This window comes from Balaenoptera ricei, chromosome 7, assembly GCF_028023285.1.
Source record: "Balaenoptera ricei isolate mBalRic1 chromosome 7, mBalRic1.hap2, whole genome shotgun sequence".
NCBI classification, from domain to species: Eukaryota; Metazoa; Chordata; class Mammalia; order Artiodactyla; family Balaenopteridae; genus Balaenoptera; species Balaenoptera ricei.
The window spans coordinates 90,346,112-90,364,061 of NC_082645.1; the positions used below are offsets into that span (position 1 = coordinate 90,346,112).

General features: G+C 39.9%; 1 protein-coding gene across 2 annotated transcripts in view; it reads left to right on the forward strand.

Moving 5' to 3' along the window:
* The window catches only part of PARD3B (par-3 family cell polarity regulator beta), a 1,037,929-nt gene that overhangs the window by 53,802 nt on the left and 966,177 nt on the right, over positions 1 to 17,950 (forward strand). Inside the window, exon 1 of one of the 2 annotated variants that reach the window (XM_059928522.1) lies at positions 107 to 144. The exons of the other annotated variant lie outside the window; for it this stretch is intronic. Within the exon in view, the coding sequence (XP_059784505.1) occupies positions 133 to 144 (12 nt within the window). The 5' untranslated portion in view covers positions 107 to 132. Of the gene's footprint in view, positions 1 to 106; positions 145 to 17,950 lie in introns of those variants that run through there. 2 annotated transcript variants of the gene reach the window in all.

Genomic DNA, 17,950 nt, shown 5'->3' on the forward strand with positions numbered 1-17,950 from the left:
TGGAATCACCTGGATGCTCCTCCCGGTGATTGGCTTGGGGCGGGGCTCAGGATTGGGAAATGTTTAAAGCTTCCTAGGCATGCTTCAGGCGGTCAGAGTGGCCGGAGACTGTGGAGCCAGCAGGGGCAGGAGATGAGGAAGCACGTAAGTTTTCATACCACTCGTTTTGTGGCGAACCAGTGCTTTCGGTTCCATTTTTATTGTGTAGGTGGTTTTGATTCTGATCCTTCTCAGACTTCAATGTAAGAAGTACTTGGGGTGGTGGAACTTGCTCATAATGCCAGTCTTTGGGTCCATTTGCACACATTCTAACTCATTGAGAGCGACGTGCGGGGCTGAGCAGGCCCAGTGACTTTGATACAGTTGGTTGAACTTCACAGTTCCTTTCATAAACAGTGTGTTGCAGTGGTCTATTCCAGCATAAGCATTCCAGAACGTGTCATCTTAACATATTTACTTCATTATACCTCATGGGCTTTGGGTCAAGAATCTGGCACAGTTTGCCTGGGGTATACTTCTCTTCCACACGGTGTCAGTTGAGGGGACCCTTGGTGATATTCAGCTGTTGGCCGGTCTGGAGGGTCCAAGGTGGCTTAATTCACATGCCCAGCACCTAGGTATGGGTATTTGGAAGGCCGCTGGGCTCAGCTGGGCCCTCCCCCATGTACTCTTGGAGCTTTTAAACAAAGCCTCTTAGCAAGGTATTTTACTTTTGCAAGGTGATTCAGGGCTCCGAGTGTTTTATCCTGGGCTCTAGATGCTTCAAGAGAGCCAGGCAGGAGCTGCAGGACTTCCTAAGATCTGGTGTCAGAAGCCCTAAAACATCATTTTTGTCATAATCTATTTGTCAAGGAAGTGTGTAAGAAAGCCAGCGGGAGAGCGGAATTGGACTAGCTCCCCCTCAGTGAGAGGGGCAGCAGAGAACTTGCAGCAACCTTTAAACTGCCACACACTAAGAAGCAGAAGACTTGTTGCTATGACCCTATCACACGTTTCTGGATTATTGATTCACATCTCTAGTTACTATCTTAATACAGAGCTCATTATCTTTCACCTGCTTCCTTTCAGTGATTTTTTTTTTTTTTAAAAGGTATCTCTACCTACACATCAGTCCTCTTTCTTTACCTGCACCTTACTTTTTATCTGTCAAATGGAAATTATTACAGTATCTACCTCAGTGGATTATTATGAGAAAGGTTATGTAATGTCCTAAAATGTGTTGGGACATATGGTTGCTTTTATTGTTGCTGTTAATATTCTAATGACTCAAGGCCTGTCATGCTTTTTTGCATCTTAGATTTCCAGCCGTATTTCCTATGACTATTTTTGAAATTCATGCTATAGCCTCACTCAACTATCTGCTGCCTTCATGGTTTCCCCTGTTTTCTGTCTTGACCTTTACTGACTTCTCTTCCCCTCTCCTTAGAAAGTGGTTTGACCACAAGGCTTTAGAGGGCTTTCCATAGATGGAAGCCAGAATTGTTTTCCTCATTTCATGACTAGAGCACGGTTCTGTTTGGTCCCTCTGTTTGTAATCTCTACTTCTTGAGGGCAATAGTACCTCCGCCCTGACTTCTGTCTTGAGTTTCCCTGTAGCACAGCACTGTGCCTTATATATTGGTTTTTAAAACTAGCTGTGGTTCAGGAAAGGTTAGGTTATGCTGTAACAACAAAAAATCTGCAAACCTGCATGGCTTAAAGTAAAATCTCTCAATCATGCTATGAGCCCCTCATGGGTCATGAGGAGATGTGCTCACTATATCATTTGGGGTCCTGGCTGATGGAGGCTCCAGATTAAAACATGTTTATTACAGAAAACCAGGGAAAAAGGGTGGAAATCTGTGCACTGGATCTGAAAGCTTCTGCGCAGAGAGGCTCATGTTACTTACGCTCACACTTCTTTGGCCAGTTAATAGCCAAACCTAAGTTCAAGTGGGTGGTAGAGTGTGATTCTACCATGTTCTCAGAATAAGAGAATCAACAATTTATGAACACGCTTCAGTGGCTACCACAGATGACTCCCTGGTCTCATTACCTATTCCCATAAGGTGCTGCTGGGTTAATAGGACCAAACTGCTACAAAAGCTTCACCTGTGTGTACCTCATTAGGTTATAGCATTCAATTCAGGTGAGTCTGTAGAGACTCCTTTAGATCTCATTTGCATGCTGTCCTACCTAAGGAAAATAGAACAAAAAAATCATGCAGTAGCAGGTATATTACCTGCTACTCTGTGCATGGATTTCTCTTAGAAATATTAAAGGCTCAAACATTTTCATCTTTTTCACGTATTTCCCTTAAAGACATTTCTTCCCCCTACCCTCCACTTTGATTCTTGCTTTAAAGAAAAAACTACTTAGCAAGACATGAGATATAATATTCTAGCATTCTAGAACTACCATTAGGTGCCTAAAAAATAGTATTCAAAAAGATTATTATAGAAGCAGACTACCATATATATAAAAGATTAAAATTATTACAGCAGTTGGGAAGTTTGTTTGTTTTACAGTGTAAGCCTTATGAAGGCTCACCATAGAGCTTTGCTTTAAGGAGTTCTGAGAAATACAGACTCTATCAGGAAGCCCAACAGAGTTAGGGAATAACCTGCTAGAGATAAGAATGGCAAATAAAGGACCTGGCGTCATCATTGACTAGCTGATTATATCAGCAGAGTAGGGCTTCTGTCAAACCTGTTAAGTTGGCAACATTATGTATTTAACTGGGCCTTGTAAGGACCAGAAAGCAGTGCTTGTATATATACATGTCATTTTGTGAATGGTGTGGAGAAAGTATATAGAGGTTAAGAAAGTGCAGTAATTATAAAAAGTAAAATAGTACAGTGGAAGCAAAGGATTTGGGAATGAAGGGCGTGGGAGTGGCTCCACCTGGGAAGGTGATCAGCTGTTCTAAGTCCAGAAAACTGAAGTAGAGGGTGTAGACTCACATTCCTATCAGAGACCTGTATTAAAAGATGCCCTGAGAGGGGGATTAACTCTGAATAGGTTGCTTAGAGTTGTATTCCTTAGGAGTTTTAGGGCGGCCAAACTAGATGACTGGAAGAGTCCATTAATGTAAATTGTAATCTGTGAAAGCCATGGTATTTTTTTTTTAAAGATTTAGACCCCCCTGACAACTGGGACTTTGGGCAAGCCTCTGTCCAGAAAGATGCACTTGGGTGTGCCCTGTTGTGCTTAATTTCAGGGGTGTAATGGGACCCTCAGTTTAGAATCCTGGCAGAAGGAACGAGAGGAAACTTGCAAAATAGTTTGTCTCTCCAGCAGTCAGCTACTTGATAAATATCTTGTGGTGATAGAGTGGATGTCTCGCTGGTTTTAAATAGGCAATGAGGGGGAATTTGTTTTTAATTTTAGGCATCTGAAAACAGCACATGCTTGTGGATTTTAAAAAATATTTGCTTTAACACAACACTAAATATTGTAAGGGGCAAGGAAAGTTTACAGCAAAGCACATTTGCTTGGGGAGAAGCTTTCCATGGCTCTCCACTAGCTGTTAATATGTCTATCTCCTCCAAAACTTTCACTCTGGCTTTTTTCCCAGGAAAGAAATATCTGCCCTTTCCCATTGTCCCCTTAGTGTGTGTGTGTGTGTGGCTGTGCATCTCTGGGGGGAGGGCACTGGGAGTAAAGCTGCACAGAATGCTCCTTTGCTCCTAGAAGCTCAAGCCGAAAGGAGTTGTTCTGAATTGACTGGGTCTTACTTTCTCAGGGTTATGCCTGGAAGGAGATGGGATTAGGGTGTAATGTGTCCTGGAAGCATAAACTCTTTAACACAAATAAATCAACTGGTTGGCTCAGTAACTTTGGGGGTGCTGGTAACATTCATAGTTCATTGCATGGAGATGTCAATTACCTGGGAAGTATTCCGATGATGAGATCCTGACTTTGACATAATCTCACCATGACCCACCCACCCCAGCTACATACATATACAGCACATGTATGTTTGCATGATTCTGATGATATTGGGGAAGTCAAAAGGATTTCAGTCTTTAATTTACATTTCTCAGATTAATATGAGAATGGTTACAATGTTAAATTGTGGGTGAGAGAAATTTGAAACTCATTTAAAATAAAGATATGAGACTGTGTACTTCAATAATCTGTCTTTGTCTCCCTGTGTTAAATAATTCCAATTATGATGGAATTATAGTTCAGGTAATACCGTGCTATATTGCTCTGGAGTTACACTACTTTTAAGATATCCTGATTAAAAGTTATAACTTACACTTTTGTTTCTAAAGTGAAATTTGAAGTGTTTAAGGTATTTTCCTCAGTAGGGTTTTGGATCTATTTAGAAAGTTTTGATTTTTAAAATTGTTTTTGAGAGTATCAAGGTGTAATGTATGATGTAACTAACATCATTTTTTTTTTTTTTAGTAACCCACAAATATTTTGTTAAGTGTCTTGCAACTGGAAAATGGTATTTAGGAAGAATTAAAGTTCCATATTATTACAGGAAGATCAAATCTTGATGTGGTTTTTTTGTTGTTGTTGGTTAATGTTGCACATATTACCAAGACTTTAAGTAGTTTATCAGCAGAGCTCTGGCTGCTTGTTCCCGTGCCTTTATAGAATCATTTTGATATATTGGTCTGCCTCACAACAGGCTGTGCTCTCTCTGGAGGAGAACCGCCATGTCCTCCCATCTGAGCATTCTGAGAAAAGTACCTGACTAGTTGGTCCAATTTCTGTTACTGCTGCCCAGCAATTTTAAGTATGTATTATTCTCATAGCTGTATTTTTATCATACAAAATTTAATTGATACGTTTGAAAAATTGCCCTAAGATTTTAAGACCTCAGTGGTACTTTACAGTTTACACTGAAAATGGTAGTTACAGTTTTCTGTAACCAAACCACTTGGTTTTCTGCTTTTCTAAACGACTTCCCTGATGCCATCCGTCCAACACAGAGGGTAGAGCAGCACCCTGCTAGCAGAGTATTTCTGTAACCAGAGCAGGGAGGCCTTCAGAAAGAGCTTTCTTGCCCATACTTTGCTTTGTAAACCCAAAACAAAATTTTTATTCTGGCTCCTGTCCTGCTAGGAGAGTGGTTAGTTAGCTCAGCCAGAGCCCAAATGCATCAGGAATGAAAGGAAATGGGTTGGGGAGACTTTCTTTACTCCTGGGGCCAGGTGAGAAGTAGCTAGTGTCATTCTGAATGTGCTACACACAGATGAAGAAATCCTTGTTGCCCTCTTAGAATACTCATTTAGAAACATCCTATTAGAATTTGCTACATAGTTCAAGCTGACATTTTGAACCCTGTCTGAGAAAGCGGGAAACCCTTGTCATGAATAATGCTATGTTGAGCAGTTGATTAGGACTTCTACCTTTTATCTTGCTTTCAATTCTAATGTGATGTTCCATTCTGTCGCTTCAGTTCAAATGTTACGGAAAGGCAGAGGTCATTTGGGGATTGTGTCGTGGCATGTAAATAAAACTAATAGTCTTTGTTTTAAAGTTACGCTGCCTCTCCGTTCTTCCTTCACCCTCATTCTAAGAGAACTTAAAGATTTTTTGCATGAATAGGATTATAATATGTATCATAAAATCGAAAGTAAGATGAAGAAAACGTTGAAGTGGTCTCATTTTGAATGTTAACATATAGTTACAGGTTAAATTGGAAAAAAGTCTCCAGTTATTTTAAAATATGCTGATGTGCTTATTTTACTTTTATCTGCATGTATTACATATATAAAGCTTGCAATACGTAGGAAAAATATATAAATACAAGCTTGCGGGACATAGCAAAAATGAACTGAATGTTTGTTTCTTTCAAGCCTATTAACTTTTAAACCAGGAGTCTCAGGCTCAAATCACTGCAGGGGCTGCACAAGGAACTGGAGAAATAAATACCTGCTGTTGCATTTTAGACAATGAGAATTTTCTTCATTTTTACAGACACATAGGCACTATTTCTGATTATTCTTGAAAGATGAGATCTTCTTGGTCTATCTTCTGTCGTCTTATAGGGGCGTGTGCAGAGAAATCTGCACTCTCTGGTAGTGGAATGTGTGGTGCTCAATTCGGGGAGATAGTAGGCTGCCCCTGCTCAGTTTTGGTTGGTTGTTGTTGGTTGTAACATGGGCTGTCTGTGGCCAGATTTTTGCTTTTTCAAGGGAAGATAGCAATTTGGATTCCACTGCGGTCTCCCTTGGTTTTTAAACAACAAACTCTGTAGCCCAAACAGCATAGATCTGCAGGTCGGGTCAGCCCGTGGATCCCCAGTTTATGATCCTTGGTGAATCATTAGACAGGTGGCTGTCTTTTCTTTACATTTATGTCTGGTTTAAAACAAAACTGGCAGAATTTATTAACACAAATTACAAATACATTTATTTGATTTTCTTAGCTTTTTCCTAGGCTGGTTTGCTTTGTCAACAGAAATTCACAAACTTTAAATTTCTTTGCAAGGGTCTTTTTTTTTTTTTTTTTTTTTTGATAAATGTGTTTTTTTTAAACTTTGGGTATATTTATTTATTTATTTATTTTTGGCTGTGTTGGGTCTTCGTTTCTGTGCGAGGGCTTTCTCTAGTTGTGGCAAGCGGGGGCCACTCTTCATCGCGGTGCGCGGGCCTCTCACTATCGCGGCCTCTCTTGTTGCGGAGCACAGGCTCCAGATGCGCAGGCTCAGTAGTTGTGGCTCACGGGCCCAGCTGCTCTGCGGCATGTGGGATCTTCCCAGACCAGGGCTCGAACCCGTGTCCCCTGCATTGGCAGGCAGATTCTCAACAACTGCGTCACCAGGGAAGCCCGATAAATGTGTTTTTAAAGTTAAATGTATATTCCCTTTTTGTTACTTGATATTTTAAATATTTAAAATTTTATTTTAAACTAATTGAAGTAAGGCCTTTAACACTATACATGTAGGACAAGGTTTTTCACCTATACCAGCAATTTTATGTTCCATACCTTCCTACTCCTTAGTGACAACCAATTTCAACCTTAAGCGTTTCTTCTCATTTCTTAGCAATATGCCTGAGTGAATATTTCTTGATTCTCAAATTTAAGATGTCTTTGGTTGATATAATGATTTACTTAGTTCTTTTTCATTTCTTCTTCTTAGTTTACATCCTCGTCCCCCTCTGCATCCTGTGCTTCATTAGTTAAACGTTTTGAGGCAATCAGTATTTAGTTTTTACGTTAGTATGACTGGAAAATATAGTTCAAAGCTGAGCCACGTAGTATAATCAATTTTTTGCTTATACAAATATTGTCCTGGTTTTAGTAACGGTTTCATTTTTGTTCAGTGATACTCCTTTAAATATATTTCAAACACCTCTAGTAGATTTCTGAGAAAAAATTCTTGAACTTTTTTTTTCTTTTTTTGATATTCATGTCTGTAAATATCTTTTATTCCTCACTCATACTTGATTATCAAGATGAGAAATTCTAGGGTAAAGTAATTCTCCTTTAGAATTTGGAAGGCAGTGTTTATTTTCGTTTTTAGTGTTATTGCTGATAAAGCCTCCTCTTTGCACCTCCAGACTTTCTCATTCCCCCCCCTCCCGCCCCCGCTCCAGTTCTCTGCAAGTTCATGATGTGTGTGGTTTTCAAAATCATCTATTGTGCTGGGTGTTTTGGGCACTTGCTAGAGCTTTTAAGTCTGTAGAAGTAACTTTCAGTTTTGGGAAACATTATTTCACCCTCTCTTCCTCTCCCCTTCCACTCCACACACAATTTTTCAGTTATTTCTGGCTCTTCTCTTTTGCATTTTGGACTTTGTGGAGTGCACGTCTAAATTTCTTGTTTCCGCCTATTTTTCCTCTTTTTTTGGTCTACTCTGAAGTTTTTGAGGTTTATCTTTATTGAATTTTAAATTTCTGCTATCAAAATTAAGTTGCTTTTTGAACATCTTTAAATGTAACTGTTGTTTCATGGATGCAGTATTTTCTCATCTCTGAGGATATGTAAGTCTTTGAAGTTATTTCAGCTATTTACCCTGTCTTTTCACAGGGGTACCTAATTCTTCATTTTTAGTTGTTTTGGACTCTGCTGTTCCTGTTAGAGGCTTTGTACAACTGTCTGGTGAGCCTTACCACCTGCTTATATTTGAGTGAATTTGTGTTCTGGTCTTACTGACTGGTGGTGGTTTTCCCTGTAGAGTCATTTTGTGTCCTGTCGGGCCCCCTAAATGTCAGTATCTATCAGTTTGATTGTTTTTTTCCAACAGATCCATATCCCTCTAGAGCAGCCGTTCTCAGACTTTAGTCTCCTGACTCCTTTACACACTTAAAAATCATTGAGGACCTTACAGACCAGTGCTGTCTAATAGAAATGTAATGCAAATCAAAAATACAAGTTACATGACCTTTTAAATATTTAGTGGCCACATTAAGAGTCAAGGGGTGAGCAGCTCATGCAGCTCAATAGCAACAAAACAAACAACCCAATCCAAAAATGGGCAGAAGACCTAAATAGACATTTCTCCAAAGAAGATATACAGATTGCCAACAAACACATGAAAGAATGCTCAACATCATTAATCATTAGAGAAATGCAAGTCAAAACTACAATGAGATATCATCTCACACCAGTCAGAATGGCCATCATCAAAAAATCTACAGACAATAAATGGACAGGGTGTGGAGAAAAGGGAACCCTCTTGCACTGTTGGTGGGAATGTAAATTGATACAGCCACTATGGAGAACAGTATGGAGGTTCCTTCAAAAACTAAACATAGAACTATCATATGGCCCAGCAATCCCACTACTGGGCATATAACCTGAGAAAACCATAATTCAAAAAGAGTCATGTACCACAATGTTCATTGCAGCTCTGTTTACAATAACCAGGACATGGAAGCAGTCTGAGTGTCCCTCGACAGATGAATGGATAAAGAAGATGTGACACATATATACAATGGAATATTACTCAGCCATAAAAAGAAACAAAATTGAGTTATTTGTAGTGAGGTGGATGGACCTAGAGACTGTCATACAGAGTGAAGTAAGTCAGAAAGAGAAGAACAAATACCGTATGCTAACACATATATATGGAATCTTAAAAAAAAAAAAAAAATCATGAAGAACCTAGGGGCAGGATGGGAATAAAGACACAGACCTACTAGAGAATGGACTTGAGGACACGTGGAGGGGGAAGGGTAAGCTGGGACAAAGTGAGAGAGTGGCATGGACATATATACACTACCAAATGTAAAACCGATAGCTAGTGGAAAGCAGCCGCATAGCACAGGGAGATCAGCTCGGTGCTTTGTGACCACCTAGAGGGGTGGGATAGGGAGGGTGGGAGGGAGGGGGAGATGCAAGAGGGAAGAGATATGGGAACATATGTATATGTATAACGAATTCACTTTGTTATAAAGCAGAAACTAACACGATTGTAAAGCAATTATACTCCAATAAAGATGTTAAAAAAAAAAAAAAAAGTCAAGGGTTGAAATTGATGTATCTTATTTAATCCAGTAAATCCAAAATATTGTTTTAACATGTAATCAATATAAAATATTGAGAGATTTAACATTCTTTTTAATGCTAAGTCTTTGAAATTCAGTATATATTTTTTTCACTTATAGCATAGCTCAGTTCAGACTGGTCACATATCAAGAGTTTAGTAGCCGCATGTGATTAGTTTCTACCCTATTGGACAGTGCAATTTATAGAACTTTTTATGGAGGTTATGTCTACCAATGCTTATGTATTGGAAACTAAAACTGAAATTATAAAAAATAATTACTTCATTTAAAAATAACAGTAGTAATCCCACTACATGCTAACGCAAACAGATTATTTTTATGTAAATTAACTGTTTCAAGAAAAAAAATTTAGTAAGAAGAGTGACTTTGTTTTACTTTTCTGCAAATCTGTGGCTTAATAGAAGACACCTAGATTCTCCTATTTGCCTTTGCTATCAGTCTTGCAAACTTGTTTTAAGTATTGGAAGAAAATTTGGCCTCACAGATATATAGTTGGCACAAGGTGGAATATTAACAGTGTTTCAAATAATTGTGGGTGTTCTCTGATACTAAGCCAAAACTTGACAAATGGTTGAATTCTTAAAGGTTAGCTGCAATGTGGAATCTGAAGTCATATGGAAGAACTCTTAAAATCCATTGGTCAGTCTTGCCTTTTTAATGGAACTTATACCTATGCATGGGTTTATAACATTTTGTAACATGCGTGAGTCATTCGGAAAATACTAGTTGACTGAGTTATGCCAGTCTTTCAAATATTGACACATCTCATTATACAATATCAAAAAATCACAGTTGCTTTTATCACTCTCATTCTCATCAGAAAAATGTCAAGCTCATGGTGGTGGATATAATTTATCCACCAAATAATGTCGACGTAATGAAACTCCTTTTGGTTTCATAGAGAGACCTTTCACTACATCCCCAGTCTGTGGACCACGCTTGAGAACCACTGTTTTAAAGGAATCTTCTAATCTTATGCCTCAAGGGTATAAGCCTGGCAACCAGTGTCCAGGAGGCTTAGAGTGAGAAGTGAGCTAAGGGAAGCCTTATTCATTTTCAGTGCAGACTTTCATCTAATTTTCTAGAGTTTATGCATGCTCAACTGTGCTCATTGTCTGCAAATTTCATATCCCAAGTTTATAGTCTCCTTGGCTTTATCTCTCCATAGAGAAAACTTGTAATTTTCCACTTGGATTGGGGGAAATGATTGCCAGTGCAGTGTCGGCCAGTTCTCTCTTTTCAGCCCTTGCCTCTACCTTCAGGGCTCTTGGTGCCTCCAGGCCCTAAATCATTGGTTTGCTTCTTGCTGGCTTCTTTCTATACTGGCTCAGGTATCTGCAGTCTCGGTTTTGTTAAGCCACGTGTTACCCATCTGCCTGCTTACAACCTTCCAAATTGCATTGCCATCTCTCATTGCCACTTCTCTTCCTTGTGGCACGTGATATATTTAAAATTCTTTTATTTTCAGTGGAGGGGAGACACGGGGAAGTTACCAAGAGAAATGCCTACGTTGAACTCACCAGGAAATCACTTCCTTTTGGAGTTTCTCTTAGTCTGTTCAGGCTTCTATAACAACAATATCATAAACCGGGTGGATTATAAACAACACTTATTTTTCATAGGTAGGCTGGGAAGTTTGCGATCATGGTGCTGACAGAGTCCGCGTCTGATGAGGGCCTGCTTGCTCACTGATGGCCGTCTTGTCACTGTAACCTTACATGGTGGAAGGGGATGAGGGAGCTCTGTGGGGCCTTTCTTATAAGAGCACTAATCACATTTATGAGGACTTATATCCTCACGACCCGAGCACCTCCCAAAGTCCCCATCTCCTCATACCATCACACTGGGTTTTTAGATTTCAACGTATGGATTTTGGTTGGGGGGAGGGACACAAGTATTCATTCAGTAGCAGAATTCAACTGAAAAAAAAATGTTTGACTCATCTTTGATTTTATATAATTACAAATCCCTACTCGCCCGTGAGTACATATATCCCTAATCTGTAGCACCCTGCTTTATTATTTTTGACATTTCCTTTTTTTTACATTTTTACATAGCTTTAAGCACCTTCATCATTATTCATTGTTTCTGAAATGTAAAAATCTCTCAGTAGTACAGTAGGAGGTTGTTCTGATTCATCATCCTATACTCTTCTTTGAGCTTACTGTTTGCCATCCTTTTTCAGTTGTATGTAGCTGTCATGTTGAATAAGCAAAACTCAAGGGGGATAATCTGCCAACAACGTTTGTTTCCCACTGTCGCTTTAAATTCATTCCATGTGGGTAGTTCTTCCCTTGTCTTTGGATGAAATGTGCGGCAAATTCCAAGACTCTTCTGGTCAACTTGAAGTAATAAAATGCCCTCCTGTCAGTAATTAATATAGTTTAGTGTAATAATCAAAACTTCAAACGAGTTATGCCCTTAACCCAGCTCAAGTCCGCTTTGAGATATCACTAGCAAGTGGAAAAGCTGGCCTCTCTTCTCTAACCTCATGGTGCTGTTACTCATTTCCTAGCTGTTAACCTCAGGTTCTCATACTCTCACCGCAAGAGTGTGGAGAAGGGGGGCTGGAAAGTAGTGTATTGTTTCCTTCTGCTGCTGTAACAGATTTACACAAACCGAGTATCTGATAGTGCTGGAGGTCAGGAGACAACTGTGGTCGCACTGGGCTAAAGTCAAGCTGTCACCAGGGCTATTTCCCTTTCTGGAAGCTCTAGGGAGTTTCTAGAAAGCTCCTTACCTTCTCCAGCTTTTAGAGGATGCCTGCATACCCTGGCTCATGGCCCCATGCTCCATTTCCAAAGTCCTTCTCACATCACATCACCATCTCTCTGACTCTCTCCTCCAACTGTCTACTTTTAAGAACTTTTGTGATTATGTTGGATTACACCTGGATAATTACGGCTAGTTTCTCATTTTAAAATCAGCTGATTAGCCATCTTAATTCTACCTGCAGCCTTAGTTCACCTTTGATATAGAAATGACATTCACTGATTCCAGGGGTTAGGAAATCTTTGGGGGAGGTGGTCTTTAGTCAGTTAACACAGGCAGTAATCCTGACTAATACTGTTGAATACTCTTGCATATGTGCTCTCCCAGGTTGGCTGATGTTTAATCTGACACTTGTAGCCTTGAGTTCGTTGCGGACATCACCCCACAACTACTGTTGCTAAGAATCACCTATGTTTCTCTTGTTGGTCAAGCGTAGATCCTTCCTCAGCTGCTGAGAATCTAGCAGTTAACTCCCACTCTCTTAGTATATTAAAGCTGCTCTGCAGAGATCTCCAACTACTAGGACCCCCTTTTTTTTTTTTTTTTCCTTGGTGCGAAGTAGTTAATGAGCCACAAGTAGTCCGTGAGCTCACGTGGGAAGCCCTGCGTGTAGTAGTCTGCGCCTCACCTTGGGCTGGGTCACCTAGAGATGTAGGGCCTCCACTGAAACTGACAGGAATGCACCATTTCAGCATAGTGTTCATGTTCTATTACATTTGGGCAGTACATCGGTGTGCTAAGTTCTTAAACTTTGTCATCTCTAAACTAACTTTTTTAACTTTTATATGTTTGTTTCCAAAACTTTCATATTTCTCCCTTAAAAACAAAATCATCTGACCTCTTTTCCTCTCTGCAGTCTTTCAGATTTCTCAAATGTTTCCTATTTTGCAAGATTCCTCTTTTGGAAAGTTGCAGTGCTGTCTTATGATTCCTTCTGGAAAGCTTGCAAGGTTAAGGGTTACGCTAAGGCTGGGGTAAATTCATAGATAATGATACCACCCGGAGCCTCCTGTAGACACCAGCTGGTCTCTCTTGCCAGTGCTTTGACCTCACCCTGATTCTCTCAAGCCTCCTTTAGCCTGTAACGGTAGGTAGACTGAAATCACAGAAGCTAAGATGAGCCTTCCCTCTGACTGGCAAATCTTTTTTTTTTTCTTGAAGACCATAGTTCAAATGCCACCTGTTTTCTGATGCCCTTCCAGGTAAAAATTGGTCACACCCTCCTTGAGGGCATAGACTAGGTCTTCTGTGGGGGAGATGGACAAGATCCAGTCTGCATACTAATGTGAAACAAGAAGGCGGCAACTAGCATAAATAAATATTCTTATGGGTTTCTTTCCAAAATTTTAAACCACGTAACCTCACTGTCCCCAAAGTTATTTCTTCCAGTGTCCATGGATAGAAATTTTCTCATCCATTATCTCTTTTTGTTAAAGTGTTTAGCTGAACTATAGCTCTTCTCACTGGGCCATATTCAGGTCCCTGAATTTTCACCTGGGATTATAAACTAGCCTAATGTCTTGATGAATGTATGTAGTGGCAAAAACATGGACTCTGGGATCACAGGAGCCTAGATGGGAAACCCAGATCTGCCACTTGCTACTTGAGGGACTTCTGATAAGTAATTCGGAGTCTGTTTCCACATCTATAAAATACTTTATTGGGTTGTGAAGATTAAAGTAATTGAATTAAAACAGTAAAATGCTGTTGAGAGTGCCTGGAACACTGTGATTGTACCTTTAGTGACTATGACCACAACTGCAATGATGATGGTGATACTACCTGAAAGTTTGGGTCAGGGTACCTATCCTAGGAAAATTCCTTTGGTTTAAGAGTCCTTTCTAATCAACTTCTTTTATAATTCTGGTGGTTAGGAGTAGGTTATCAAGCTACTAAATTCCTAGTGCGACTATTTAGAGGATCTGTTACATTTAAGGCAGCCATAGATACTAGACTGTTTTGACATGAGACTGGACTTAGGAAATGAGTAACAGAAAGGAAAGGGATGGAGAGACTTGAACCCCTCTAGTTTTGTCTAGGAGTATCTTGTGTGCAGTCTTTAGATTTGTATGTGTTTAACCCTACTTATCGCTTAATGCTCTTGGGGGAATATATTTTTCTTTATCGATTGTACTTAAAATTTGTTCATCTGGTAGTTATGCAATAAATATCTTCCTGCATAAATGATTCTTTTTCTGATCTCGTCTTCTTATCGCCTCTGTATTAGCTTGTTGGTTTTTCTTGCTCAGTACTTTCTTGCTGAGATGTTTTCCAGCCCTGCCCTGAATCACCTGGATGTCGCATGCGTCCGTGCTCTTTGTTTAGAGAAGTCTTCTCCGTCACTTTCTCCTATTCCCTTTGAACAGAGAGCTGACTATTGGTTTTGCGGCTGTTCAGCGGGGTTCCAGTGCTGAGCGTGGAGGAGGTCACCATTTGGACATGACTCAGCATTCCAAATGAGAGCCATCCAGTAGCCTCACTGCACGACCGCTGCTGAGCTCATGTCTCCAAGTTTTCCGTGTAAGCTGAGGGATGGTCGCAGCTGAATTAATTGGCAGGCATGTCATCATTGGCTCTCGGTGGCTGAATGCAGAGCTGTCCTTTACTGATTCACTCGTTGCTTCTTTTGCGAAAGTACAAAATGTCTGGAGCGCATCTCAAGTATGGCAGTTGTCACTAGCATCAAAGAGTTATGTTTATAACGTTTCTCACCACAGGATGAGTGACATGACAAAAACAAGAGCTAAAGGGCGTTTCACATGGGAACCAGTGTGTTCTAAGTTAACTCATTGGTAGGGAGGAATAAGCCAACATTCCTGAACCAGCATTCCTGTTGCGTTATTTCCATGTTAAGTGCAAGCTTAGGAGGACCATCAGAATGACTTGTGGGCGTTCGTTTCTAAGCCATGTGAACCAATCTTAGGACCCCATCAGGCATGCCCTACAAAAGCAATCTGGTTTCCTCCAAAAATGGATACCCTGAAGACCCTAAATTGCTTATAAATACAATAAAAGCCAATCGCATTTGATACCCTACCTTATAAAAATAGTCTGATATTGTGGTCTTAGGATGAGCAAACCTACTTGTAGGTCACTAAGCCTGAGACTTCTTAACTACCACCTAGCAGGGGAAAACACGGCTACTGTTTTAACTTTACAGGTGTCTTTCACATTAGGTGCAGGGGTTTAACAGTCTTTTACAAATCTCCATCTGTGGCTTGCATGCTTTTGCTAAATACCTCATGAAATGATGTAGCCAGTGATGCTGCTTAAGCAGTCCTGCCCCGTGGAGGTAACAGATCGACTGCTGTGGGTATTCAGTTAGGTGTGCTTCTCAAGTTAATGTGCAAAGATAAATATGCCTTGATTTTTCCATTAGATGAATTTAATGCAGGGATTTTATGTGAGAATTAGCTTAGTGTACTATTTATCAATTGGTTATTCCTGAGATACATTAGGATTATTAAGGGTGAATTTATATTTTAGGCATGCTTACGTTTTTACTTGGAGAAGATATTTGTGATGCTGTGTCAGTGGAGAAAGTGAAGATTAATCAATGAATCTAAGCTTTACGTCACTGAAGCCACCAACAGAAAACTCATATCAGGTTTTAGTCCTAGTTTATTCTCATGGGTTTGAAGAGGGTTTACGTATGTTGATGTGACACAGGGACAAATCTAAAACTGAAAATCATGGATCAGTGAAAGGCAGCTGAATAGGTCACAGTGTTTCTGAAATGAACCCCTTACACCGCTAGATTAATTAAGCATTTCTTAAGCATTTGCTATTTTGCACTCTTGGGTGCTGGGGGAGGGCACATAATGGGATATAATAAAGATCTAGAGGCTGTTTACTTCCAAATTTTAGTCATTTGTTATTCTTAAAATGTTGTCAACTCATTCATACTTTATGTCCAAGAGATGGTACTTTTGAAAGATTCTGTGTATAATCATATTCCAGATGCCTTCATTTGGCACATAACAGAACATTTCCCCAATTTTCAGATCTCATTCTTGGTAAATATGGCTTATTTGCTTGCTTGTTTTTTTAACCCCCAACTATAAGTAGAATCTCTCCATTTTTAATACTTAAATGACCAATATTGTATAAGTCCTACCCTGACTTGTGAGCATTACCTCTGCCCTTTCATGACAGTCTCCATTTGTTCTCATTCCCCCCCCACCCCACCCCAATATGAGCTAAAAGACTAAGCATTTCTGGAAGCAGATACATTTGGTAATTCTTTACAAATTGACTCCCATGAGTGAAAAAGACAGTACCAGAAAGAAGTGAGCTCTGATTTCATATGAGCCCTGTGCCAGATTTACTTTAAGCCACTGAACATACCTGCAAAAGTCTATCTGCATGGTTGATTGAACTTCATTTTCCCTTTTGAAGGCCTCTAATACTTATTAATCTACTGTGGAAGAATGCTTATTATCATGCTGAAGGCTTCCAGAACCCTCTTAGTTTCTATAATCTCCTTGAACCCTTAAACAGATGGACTTTCTTCATGTCTCTCACCTGCCCACCTCTGTTTCTCGCTTTATTCCTCAATCTCTGAATAAATATCTTAGGAGCAGGTAGCTATAACATTTTGGTTTAGAGTCATGAGAGTAAAAGTTGTATCCATTCAGTCTGAGTCAAGTATTGATACTTGGAAAGAGGGGAGTCCTCTAATTGGTTAGTAATGCCGATAAAGGCCAACCCTTTCTTTTTTATATACAAAATCTGGGAAGGGCAGGAGTCAAAGAAGTGTAAAAACTTGGGCAGAAAAGACTGCCAGCAGAAGGTAACTGTTAAGAAATAAAAGAAGAGTGTTGTATCAGGATAGTCCAAGTTACTTTTGGTTAATAACCCCAAATAGTTTATTGCAGCCAGGTTTTATTTCTTGGTATTCTACATATTCCGTGTGAGTTGGGAGGGGAGCTCTACTCCTTGTGGTCACTCTGGGACCCAGGCTGACAGCTCCATCTTGACACAGCTTTCCAATCACTGAGGCAGGAAAAATACTGTGTTAACTCATGTACTATTTCTAAAAGGCCACAGCCCAGGAGCGACACACGTGCTGGAAAGGAATAGAATTGGGATATTTGTGAACAATATCTGCCATAGGTGGTATGCTGAAATAATGCTGATAGTGATGATGAAGACATGAGAAAGTGTTAAAGCCAGGTCTGAACTCATGGGATACCTGCATAGGTTGACACTAGAAAGAATATGTAGGGACATGAACTATATATTTAGCCCTGTATTGTGTGTTAGGTATGCGGGGGTGTTCAAGCTACATCCTCCCGGCAGTGATGGTGGCTCGCTATGGCAGGGAATCTCCATTCTGATGTATCTAAAACTGCTGGGACATGGGGCAAGGAAGAGAGCAATTTTTGAGGACTGTCTATAGACTATTCTGAATGCTCTCTACCTATATTGATAAATAATTATCTGTACTTCTAGCAAATTACATATATAGCACAGTTCTAATGCTTTAGAAATGTAAGCACCTGTGGCTTACTGTAGCTTAGAGAGAATGCTTGAGTGTTGGATCTGGACCTCCCATAGTGCTATGTTAATACCTCAGGTATCACACTAGTATATCTTGGTTATTGCAGTGCATGGCGTTTCTTCCCTATCACACCATAACCACCTTGAGGGTAGGGACTAAATCCTGTTACTTTGGGGAGCCCTTAATGGAGCTAATGTGGTATCCTATGCATAATTTTTTT